The sequence below is a fragment of the Nanorana parkeri genome, unplaced genomic scaffold, assembly GCF_000935625.1.
Source record: "Nanorana parkeri isolate BGI_ZX_2015 unplaced genomic scaffold, ASM93562v1 scaffold924, whole genome shotgun sequence".
NCBI lineage: Eukaryota > Metazoa > Chordata > Amphibia > Anura > Dicroglossidae > Nanorana > Nanorana parkeri.
The window spans coordinates 581619-593578 of record NW_017307192.1 but is presented as its reverse complement, the minus strand read 5'-3'; the positions used below and the strand labels follow the sequence as shown (position 1 = coordinate 593578).

At 47.2% G+C, this 11960-nt stretch overlaps 1 protein-coding gene across 1 annotated transcript in view; it reads left to right on the top strand.

Moving 5' to 3' along the window:
- Window positions 1-822: 822 nt before the first annotated feature.
- The window catches only part of ATP6V1B2 (ATPase H+ transporting V1 subunit B2), a 34494-nt gene continuing 23356 nt past the window's right edge, over window positions 823-11960 (top strand). Inside the window, exons 1-2 of the mRNA XM_018566204.1 lie at window positions 823-978; window positions 6288-6296. Of these exons, the coding sequence (XP_018421706.1) occupies window positions 861-978; window positions 6288-6296 (127 nt within the window). The 5' untranslated portion in view covers window positions 823-860. The remainder of the gene's footprint in view (window positions 979-6287; window positions 6297-11960) is intronic.

Below are 11960 nucleotides of genomic sequence, written 5' to 3'. Positions count from 1 at the left end.
GGTCTGTAGTCTTCCATTCACAGGGATCTGTGAATGGAAAGCTACAGGTCCCATCTGCCACCCCAGCAAAGGAACTCTTAGACCTCAATGGAGCACAGGTGAAGTGACGTCAGTGCACTTGTAGTACATTGTTTACCTTCTTCAACCAAATATCAGAAGGCCTATACCTCCGTATGGATCCGATATGTAAACATTGCAAGAGCCTGTGTATTTCACTGGGATCCACCGACCAATGTTGCATTGCTCTGCAGGCTTCAATGCAAGAATTTAATTCATGAACAGTTATTACTAGTATGTATATAGCTCCCACAATTTACGCAGCGCTGTACATAGTTGCACATTCCCATCAGTGACATTTTTTATTAATATAGGGGCATTTATAAAAAAAAAAAATTCCAGCTCTGACTCCAGAGGACAGAATCATCCCTGTTGTGTGACTGTGAATGTCATTTATTTACGTATTGGGGTTTTCTGATTATGCAGATTTCACTTTCAGCACCAAGGACAACAGCCTTATCCCCAAATCGGAAGTCAGCCATCTTACTACTCCTATGAAGCCACCGGAAGCGGGTGTCTATAGACACAGCCAACATGTACACTTCCCCGTTTCGTGTTGTGGCTTCCTTACACCGCGGTCATGTCAGTATTTTTCCTTCTCTCTACACAAGCTCTGCCAGTATTCCTCCACCACCATGACACCGCCACCCCGGACAGGTAGACCTGAAGCAGGAACTCAAGGCTCCGCCCCGGGTGCCAAGGTTTGACATACGGCCGTCCGTGCGTGCTGACGTCACGGAGGTTATAAGAGGGCGTGTCAGTTCGGTTCCAGGAGACAGTCGCTGTCACAGCTGCATAAAAAGATGGCGGTTAGAGTAATGCGCGGAGCAGACACCGGGCTCAGGGGCGGCCCCGGTAACGCCGCGGTGCCAGCTGCACGGGAGCACGTCCAGGCCGTCAGCCGAAACTACTGGCAGCTGCGCACCAAATGGGGCACTGGAAGTGGGGTGCACTGGGGCGCTGTTGGAAACAATGTATCGCACTGTAACTTTTCAGAGCTTTATTTAAATGTTACAAATTGACATTTCATTCAGCTCTTTCGGCCTTGGGGTGGTACAATGCGTTGCACCTTGATTGCGCTGACAAAAAGTACTTCCTGCTGTGCGTTGCCCATACGAGGCCCCATAGAAATGCAAATCTTGTGTAAACGCTCTTCAAATCGGTTAGGTGTACATGAGGGCTCGTTGACGGCACCAAGCCGCCCTGCGACGCAAGGAAGCCGTCGTGCGCTGAGGGATACAAAGACTGCTAATGCACCAATTGAGGCTCTTTGCAATGTTTACCTGAAATCTCACAGGTGAGGTTTCATTCAGTTCAAACCGCCACTGCGCGGTGTGATGCGGTTTTGCTGCCTCGCACCACGCTGAGCTGAAAAATAAAGTACTGGTGCTGTATTTTTTTTCAGCAGCGCAGTGGTGGGAGCCGAGCTGATTGTAACCAAGACAATCTGCGCCAGAAAAGGCTCCCCAACATCCTAAGCATTAGAACAGCAATCCCCAGCTTAAGGGCCCATTCACACCACATCCAGGCCATCTCCAGACCAGATTGTTCCCAGACCCAAAATGCATCCCTATGTTATTTCTGGCCTCTGTTCACACCAGCGCAGTCCGTTCCAGACCAGAAAAATACTGTGTGGTCTAGAGTGCACTGGATCTGCGGGCAGGTTCAGACCACTTTCTGGACCAGATCTCGTCTGGAAAATGGTGTGAACCTGCCCTTACTCTTGACGTACGATGTATACATCAGCCCCATAATGCTGTATACGTCTGATGCAACTGCCCCCCCTCTGGCTTCAGAGTGTGCCATGAACACTAGTTCTTGGCGCACTCTGGTGCCGTTCGTGGGCCCCTCGGGTGCCGGGGGGGGGGGCACTTGTGTCAGATCTACACCGTTACGGGGCTGATGTATAAATTGTACGTCTGAAGTAAAGCTTGGGAGCGCTGTACTAGCGGCTTTACATCGAGGAGCGTATGCCATTTCCTAGCTAGTGGCGGTAATGCCGTCCGAACAGCATTCACCTAGCTGTACCCGGGGCAGAAGGTTTATATATGAGCCCATTTATGTCTGCGGGCACACACAATACAATCTGATTGTACCATCTCCTGTAGAGCAGGGGCCTCCCTGATTGGATGGATTGGATAGGTCCTCATATACAGTGGCTTAGAGGTTAGCACTTCTGCCTTGTAGCACTTGGGGTCCCCAGTTCAAATCCTAGTCAGGACATTATCTGCATGGAGTTTGCATTGCTCCGATGTGCTGTCCCAGATTGTGATTTTATTAGATGTCGGCAATATTGATCGCCGTTAATGTCATCTTGTAAAGGTTTGTCCTGCTTTATATTCCTGTTTGCTGCGGTCTGCGCTGCCTCGAGCTCCGTCTATTGCAGATTGTTTGCAGTCATTAGAAGTAGCAGCTCTCTGTTGTCGGTTCACACACTGAGCTGTTTACACGACAAGCTGCCCTTCCCAGCGTTTGCTGGAGTACCGCGGATTCACTTCACCGGATCAGCGGGGTCTTTAGGAACGTAATTGGGAATGTATGAAGAATGGGAAATGAGAAGGTTCATTGAAAGATCTCATGTCATGTGATAAAGGCATCACATGTCGTCCCATCATGTGACCAGCAGACTCATCCCCCCCCCCTTCCTTTTTTCATTCCTCTCCTCCTCCCCAGATGTCTCCGTTCCTCTACAGAGCGTATTGTGAAATCCTGCCTGTGCTCTGATGTGACATGTGAGCTGGAGAATGATGTTTATTTGAAGGATTAGATTTTAGAATATATGTCTAGAGCAGCGTTTCTCAATCGTTTTTTTAGCCATGGCACTCTTTAAAAGTATGCAGAATCTTGAAGCAGCTCAGTCTAAAATGTGATAGGTTTTAAAGGGGCAACCCCAGGCAAAGACACACAAAAAAGGCTTCACCTTTACATTGAAGTCCCCCACTTAAATCAGGTACCCCTTTTACGTCAGAGTTCCCCATTCTCAACAGAAGCCTCAGTCCTCCCTTCACATCAAAAGCTTACCATCGCATCAGGAGCGGCAGCTGTGGCAGTATGGTAGGGGGCCAGAGGGTGGTCTGGGAAATTACTAGGGCGCCCCCCGAGGAAGGCGGAGGGCGCCCCCTGAGGAAGGCGCGCCCCCTGAGGAAGGCGCGCCCCATGAGGAAGGCGGAGGGCTACGGCACCCGGAGTTGAGAAAGGCTGATATAGAATTTTGCAGTTATTTTGAAGTCACAATGGTGTAAGTCAGATGCTGCATCTATAGATACGTTTTAAAATGTTATGTAAGAATAAAACCTTTTGGAACTTTTTTTGTAGCATTGATCAAATTGACGGCACCAGCCATTTAAAGCAGGGGTGGGCCAATCCTGTCCTCCAGCTGTTGTGGAACTACAAGTCCCATGAGTCATTGCAAGACTGACAGTTACAGGCATGACTCCCAGAGACAGAGGCATGTTGGGATTTGTAGTTAAAGCACAGCTGGCGTTTCGGAGTTGCCCGCCCTTACTCTAACCCATCTGTAAGGTTTTTTTGACTTTACAAGCTATATTCGCCTTAGTTTGCCATCCAGGTCCTTTGCCAGTGCAGTTTCTGGGTGCGGGGGACCACTAATTCGGTGTTGTAAATGGTCCCTCGCTGATCACCCCTAATCCTTTGCTGCAGATGCTGCTCTGGACACACCCCTTGTGATGACATCACTCCTTCTGGATCCTGAGAGGACCCCATCTCTGGACAGCCAATAGAAAGTGTCCACGTCACTGCCTTGGCTGTGCAGTGGGCGGTGTTCTCTCAGGATTCAGAAAAGTGGCATCACAAGGTGGCTGTCGGGGACCAGCTGGGTCACAGCAGCATCTGCAGCAATGGATTAGGGGTGGTTTGCGAGGGATCATCTGCAACACTGGATTAATGGTCCCCTCCAACCAGAAACGGCACTGGCATCTACAAATAGAAGAGAAAGCCCTGTGGTGGTGCATCGCGGGACCAGTTACTCTCTCAATGTCTTTTACCACGTATTACTTTCAGTTGTCCTCCAACAGCAATAGTCCCTCCACCCCCAGTGCCCAGGTCATGGAGTATAGCAGTCATGTGACCAGTCATAAATCATTGATAAATTGTATTTTAAACCATCTGTTTGATCATTGTTGCTTTGTAAAAGGAAGCTGCTTTAAGGGTGGCAGCCACTTGGTTTACCTGCTCCTGTCCAGGATAACCACCCCTCCCACCCTCCTCTGACCAATCCTCAGTATTCTTTTCCTTCCTTTCTAAAACAATTTATACTCACCTAGGTCCACCATTCGGGCCCCTCGCCAGCACCTTTTACAGGTGCAGAGACCGCTAAACCATTGCTGCAGATGCTGCTGACCTGGCCAGTACCCTACAGTCCCCTGGATCCTGAGAGATGGATAGTCAGTGGGAAGTGTGTATGTCACTCAGGTAGTGGCTGGGGCCCCTGAAGGACCCTAATGTAAACAAAGGGAGAGAGGACTCGGGACTCGAGCATCATGTGTATACAGATACCTTACCCCACTCCTTACCGGATGCCCCAATACTCGGGGAAGGGTGCTTGTGGTGACCGCGAATGGTGCAGCCCATTGCAGTAATCATATGAAGGATGTCACTAGCACACCAAAAATTCTTAAAGGATCGCCAAGCGTTCATTTATTCAGAGTCATGTCAAGAAACTGGGACCTTGTGCGGCCCCGAAAGCGCTTGCTTTTCTTGACATGATTCTGAATAAATGAACGCTTGGTGATCCTTTAAAGGATTTTTGGTGTGCTGGTGACATCCTTCATGAGATTCGAGCATCATGTGACCACGGCTTTAGGTAAGTGAAAAGGCATTTAGGTGTTTTTTTATTTAAGCCAGCGATGAGATGGGGGGGGTTAATTTCTTGAAGATCCTATTTAGGCCTCATTCACCGGCCGGCAGGTACAGCTCCATGATGCGTGCACTGCTGTATCAGGCAGCTCCAGGGAAGGACAGGTGCTGCGTGTGATTAGTACACAGCCCCTATCCTTCTTTATGGGAGTACGCGGCCGTACGTCACCCTATGCTCACCCCAAGTGCAGGTCCGTACGGGTGCAGGTCGGTGCGGGTGTCCCAGCTCGGACGCAGACAGGATCCATCCTATCAGCGTACGAGTAGAGGAAAACCGCACCTGTACGGACCTGCACTTGGGGTGAGCATAGGGTGACGTACGGCCGCGTACTCCCATAAAGGACGGGCTGTGTATTAATCGCAAGCAGCCCGTCCATCCCAGGAGCTGCCCGATACGGCCATGCACGCAGCACGGAGCTGTACATGCCGGCCAATTCCAGTGTGAATGAGGCCTTAGGCAACCATTCGGCTTGACCTTTTTCAGCCCAATGTTTCTGCAGACACGCAAACCAGATGAAAGTAGCTGCAAGTAGTATGTATTTACTTTTGAATTCTTTGGAATGTTTACATTCTGCTTCATCTAGCTACATTGTTTTGTTTGGGGTCCCCTCTGCCCTCATCTGTATTATGTTGTGTGAACATTGAATAGTGTCACCTACAAGATGGGAATCGGTCACCTTTGTTTGCTGAAAACTGCTTTCAAGCTGAACTCCGGGAGAATAGTATTTTACAGATACTGCTCCAGCCAAGTAGAAGTATACTGTGTAATGACAGCGGCAGCTTAGTATCAAAATCATACCCTGCTTCCAGCCGGATCCTATACACAGTGCTGGACTTCGAGGTTCTACGGAGATGAGAGCAGCAACTATGGCAGTGGAGGGCTCCAGTTGTATACCGGCCCCATCTCTCTCCTCGCCCCTTTCACAAAAAGTCTTGTATTTCGTCACAGAATAAGAGGCGTTCTGTGATTGAGGAGGTGAGATCATGTCACGTACTCTCTCCTCCTCCATTCACAAGACTGGTGCTGGATATACCAGTAGGCAAATATGTGCCCCAGGTGTTCATATGAAAGGCTGAATACTACTTCTGGGTTATTGTAAAGGAACCTCTTCCACTTATGTGAGTAATGATTCTCTAGGACTAGTATAGCTTAAATCGCTGACTTGGCGGTTATTTATCAGCCTTAAAGTGACACTAAACTCAGGAGTTAAATCTTAAAAATGCATTCATGTACCTTTAAAAGAGAACTATAGGCTAACCTTTTTATCCCATTGTTCTCTTAAAGGAGAACTATGAGGTGTGTGCTTTTCACTCGCCTCATAGTTCTAGCCGACCTGTGACAATGAGACTCACAGGTCGGCTCAGTAGATCGGGAGGTGAGCGAACACATACCGAGTTCGCTCGCCTCTCGATCCTGTCACGGCTCTCTGCAGGGAGATGATCGACAAGTGAGCGAGCGACAGTATGCGTTCGCTCATTTCCCGTTCTATAGAGCTGACTTTTGACAGTTTAATTGTCACACGTTGGTTCTCACTATGAGGATGAGTGAAAATCACTCACCTCATAGTTCTCTAACTATTAACATTTTTAATTTTATAATTGATTATATTTGTATAGCGCCAACAGTTTGTACAGCTCTTTACAACATACGGGGAGACATTCCAATACAATGCTTATGATACATAAAGTAATAACTGTGAGGGATAATAAAAACATTGAAGGATCTTGCCATTCACCCTCCACTTGCTGTCCCCTTCCTCATTCACAAAACTTGTATATTCCCAGGATGAACGCTGTTCTGTGAATTTAGGTGGGAAGATGAATGTCGGGTCACCCCTTGTCCAGTCACATATTGCCTTGCATTCAGGAGAAGGGGACTAGAAGAAGGGAAGAACGTTGTGATCGTGCAGCTGTTAGTCCCCACATAGCCAGAAGATCACTGCTGTGGGGAGTATCCGGCATCAATGGAAAGGGAATGCTTACAGTAATTGACAGCCAGCAGGGTATGGGATCCCCTTAGGCAGAGTTCACAGGCTTCAGGTTGTATAAGAACAGTGTGAACACGGATTTTCTGGTGACTTTTACAAAGCATTTGTTGAGCTTTCTGCAAGCTACAAGCCGCACTCTTGAAGCCTTTGAAGCATCCTTCAACTCCAGTTTGGGAATTTTAAAAATAGATCTTCATGGGAGTGCTGACCATTAAACAAGCTGCTAGCCGGCTTTAAGAAGCAGTGCTGACGCTTACTGAAGCCTGCTAGCAGCTTGTTTAAGGTGACAGTTGGCACTCCCATTAGGGTCTGTGTTTAGCATTCCCAAACTGGAGTTGAAGGGTGCTTTAAAGCAGAACTCCGGGCAGATCAAATCTGCTCGCTTTGCCTAGGGAGCTAAAGTAACAAAGATATATATTCGCCTGAATAGCAATCCAGGCTTGCTCTTAGACCAGTCCCTTCACCCTCACTCCCCCCTCCACTCCAGTGGTCTATGGTTCTGTCGGTAATCATGCCCAAGACAGTCTATTGGACATGAGGATGCCAACGGGCATACCACTGCCGGAGGGAGCAGTGTAAGAGCAAGCTGGGATCGTAGTTTGGGCGAGTATAACTTTATTTTAGCTCCCTAGACAAAATGAGCACTTAACCTTTCCAGTGTGGGGGTAGCCACGCTGCAAGGGTTGAGATGTGATTTGCCCGGAGTTTTGCTTTAAATGCTTCAACAGAGCTTACCAAAGGCTCTGCAAGTGCTCTGTTCACACTGCTCCTGTACAAGTTGAAGCCTGTGTGAACTAGGCCTTAAAGGTAACTTGTATGACTTTTCTTTATTTTTTGCCCAAACAGTCATTACATTTCTGAACAGCTCCATCTCTCTCAGCTCGGCTTTCCTGAACCTCTGTTCAGTACAAGATCACAAGGGACAGAGCAGTCTCCAACAACTGTCCATCTACTATCTTGGAGGAGAGAAATCGGGGGCATGGAAATGGGCTTGCCTTGCTGTGCTTGTGGAGACACACACAGCTTACTAGCACACAGATAGGACCCTGCAAGGGAAAGGAACCCCCCATAAAACAGGATATCAGAACCAGTACTCGGATTCAGCTGATTCTGCAGGAAACTAAAACTTTAAAAAATCAAGGAGCAGCGTCCATTGTAAGTGATTTCAACAGCATTTGAAATGGCTAGAAAACCTTTTGACTTTAATATGACTTTAAGGACCTTGTGTGCATGCTCCAGGTTCTTTCTCAGTTGTGGCAGCAGACATATTGTACATGTGCAGTGTGGACACAGTGATTTATAGTTTACCTGCTGCATGCTAGTAACTTATTCTTATTGCTACTTTTGAGTAGTGGAATAAGCAATACATCGGGCTCATTCAGGGGCAGATTGTCTGCTTCATGAAAATGGTTAGCTGTGTCATTGTCCCGTGACCGGCTACTTCCTGGAAAATTGAGGATTTCTCGTTCTGGGTGACACAACTCTTAGAGAAGAGGAAATGAAATCTCTGCTCAGGTCTTTGTAGTCTGTACTCAGAGGGGGTGTAAAAAAAAAAAAAATGATCGTTGGAAAGGAGAACAATGGCCTCCTCTTTCCTGCATCCTGAGAGTGATGCATTCAGAAGCCGATGAACGGATTCCAGTCCACAGCGGTGTCTTTAGTTCCAGACTACCTGGGCGACTTCCTGTTGCATAATTGTTATAATAAAGGATTTATATAGCGCCAACAGTTTGCACAGCGCTTTACAATATAAGGAGGACCCTGCCCCTGAGGGCTTACAATCTAAAAGACATGAGTTCGGTGTATATATAATAAAATGGTTGAGAAGAATATGGGGAACCAAATGTGGTGACCAGTTAGGCTAGGTTCACACTACGGCAATCCGTGACCACGCGATAATTGTGCGCGGATGGCTGTGCGGTCATGAAAACGCACACAATCGCTGATCACGCTGGCAGTGCCATTATTTTCTAATGGCACCCTAGTCACGCCAGGCAGATTGCGCGGTTTTCCGCCGCAATACGCCCGTGCAGACGTGCACAATCGTGGATCAAAAAGCGTGAGGTGCGTGCCACAAAAAGAGGTACCTGTACCTTTTTTCAACAATTGTTGCGCAGATAGAACCAAATTGAAATCAATGGGGCTGCGTGGCAATCGCTGTGTGCAATTGTGTGTGGATCTCTGGAGGCGCATACTGGGATCACCGATATCTGAACCTAGCCTTAGATTTCTGGTTTCATTTTCCCACTGAATACTTAAAATCTGATTCCTTATCTGCTTTTATGCCCTACTTGTTTCCTGTTTATAAACAGGACACAAAGGGGTTGATGTATAAATATTCCACCCACCGTATAGCTGGGCAGATGTCGTTTGCACAGCACTACCACCACTAGATGGAGCCGAGGAGCATTATGATTTCCTGTGCTGCTTGGCGTCATCTAGTGGCGGCAATAACTATGTGAACGGCATTCACCCAGTTGTGCAGAAGATTTATGAATGGGCTCCTCTGGGTCTGATGAACTATGATTGGCGGTTATAGAGGAATGCAAAGTCTTGCACGGCACATCCGATTACGGCGCATTGCAATTCAGAAAAGTTATCATGTCAGTTTATTAGGAGCAGAAACCATGACTCTGACGGTTTTGCACCAACATCTGCTCAGCGGAATACTGCACACCGTCACTGCGCCAAATATTGACCAAGTGATTTTCTGAAAAATTATTCGGCACAGATCTAACTTTGTATGAGACGTGTAGATCACCAGCACACCATAGTAGTAAAGCAATAGTCCATTTACTGACACATTTCCATTCAGCATCGAATGGCAATGTGTCAGTAAATTGACTATTGCTTTACTACTATGGTGTGCTGGTGACATTTCTTCATTTATGGTATACACTGTGCCGTCCGTGGTCACTACAAGCACCCACCCGTATGAGTTTCTTCCGGTAAGGAGTGCAGCAAGACCTCTGGTTCTGTGTAGATCACCAGCACACAAGATGAGATTAATCCAAGTGTTCTGTTCAAAGAAGCATGTCATCAGTGTTCAGGAGCCAACGTTTCAGAACCACGCAGGGTCACTGTTTGCCCTGATGACGGCTCTGCATGGTTCCAAAACATTGGCTCCTGAACACTGGTGACATGCTTCTTTGAATAAAAGAACACTTGGATTTATCTCATCTCGTGTGCTGGTGATCTATATTGTTCAATCTTTGGATTCGCACGGCGCCATCTGTGGACATCACTACGAGCACCATCATTATCAACGGTCTCCATTGCTGTATGGTGTGCAGGAGATGCCTCCATTTACTTTTTGAGACGTGGCACACTTGGGATTTTTAACATTTGGTGCTGACCAAGCGGAGCTCAGCCTGCTGTGACAGCACTGCAAGCTGTCTCCGCTCACACACCGCTCTGCCGATGTGTGACAGAAGGCTGAGCGACGCCGGCCGCTCACAGCACTCTTCTCCTGCAGCGCTCGGCCGCCCGTGACAGTTTCTCTCCTCCCCACTGGGACACAGAGCAGCGGGGAGGAGAGAAAGAATGGATGCACCGCTGTATCGGCCAGAAAATATGCCAAAAGTGCCATTTTCGGCCGATGTGTTTCGGCGGCCGATATATCGGTACATCCCTAATTTGGTCCTTTCATAAAATCAGAGTTCCATGTGCCAAATATTTGGCACACCTTCAGTAGTTTATCTTGCCCATTGTCTTACCAGCCTTCTTAACACCTCATATATCCTGATATGTAAATGGATGTCTTGTTTACATCAGATTACACCTGATCCAAAAAAATCATATCCGGCTGTTTTTCCGGACCTGGTGTAGAATGTGCTCGATGTATCATAGATGTCAATTATTTTAGCTTCCAACACCTGGCCAAACCAGGTGTTAATGGATGCCCATGCTTTTAGACCTCGCTGCCAATAGACTTACGTTGGGCATCCGATCAGGTCCGCCTGCCTGTTTTTCAGGACCGGACTTCCCATGTGAAAGGGGCCCTAAGCTTTATTGCAAATGGCAGAGCCATGCTGAAGCCAAGCAGAGGAATTCTCTATTAGTCTTTGTAAAGTGACAGATATGTGAGAAAAAGCAGCCGCGTATTGCTACAGGCAGACAGTCCTGGTCGCACCGAAGAGTTTCTCATTCCTCATATACATGTCATCTCACAACACAAGCAAAGCAAAAGAGATGGCGGACCCCATAGTACTCTTCTACAGAGATCTGCTGACACTAGAACTAAATACTGTAAAATAGAATCAGTCATTCAGATGCTTAGAATATTATTGGAAGTGGCACAGGGTAGAGTCCGCACCTACCAGTGGACCACTTTGGGGCCCGGTAATGGTCCTGAGGCATACTTGAGTCTTTCTTCTCCCTGCCGGCAAATGTCATGATCTGAGTGTTTTAATTGCCAACTTCACCCTAAACGAGCCACAATTCAGTGTAACATGCACGCCACCAGAATTCCTTCCTCTGCCCAAATACTCTGATCGTTAAAAAGCTCAATGTCTATATTGTCCCAATGGATCGTTTACTCAACTGACCAAGTAGTAATGCAAGGATAGGGATGTCAGGCTCAGACTTTGCATGTTCAGAAACTAGTCAGCAATGGCAGGTGCCATGTATCTTCCGTGACAGGTTCCCTTTAGTTGTCCTCCCGTTACCCTAAGAAGAACTATGGGGAAAAGACTTAATCCCATACTTCCCATACTTCTCCTTTAACAATAAGACATCGGTGTGCTCTGCTCACATTTTACAACAGAAGGAAAGTTTATTGATTTGCTTTGTCTTCAGTCCACATTAATACTATTGTGAGTGGAAGTCATTCTTAACGTAGCTTAGCTTACTCCTCTTTCTTCTATGTTCATTTGAACATATAGCGATGCTAAACTCAGAAGTTAAGCCTTAAAAATACATTCAACTACCTCAACTGGTAACAAAAAAACAAAAATGTATCTTATTTGTGTATCGCTCAGCTGTAGATCCTCAAATCATCTCTGTATTGGTGCTGACACTGTCCTTCCTTCTGGAGGGAGG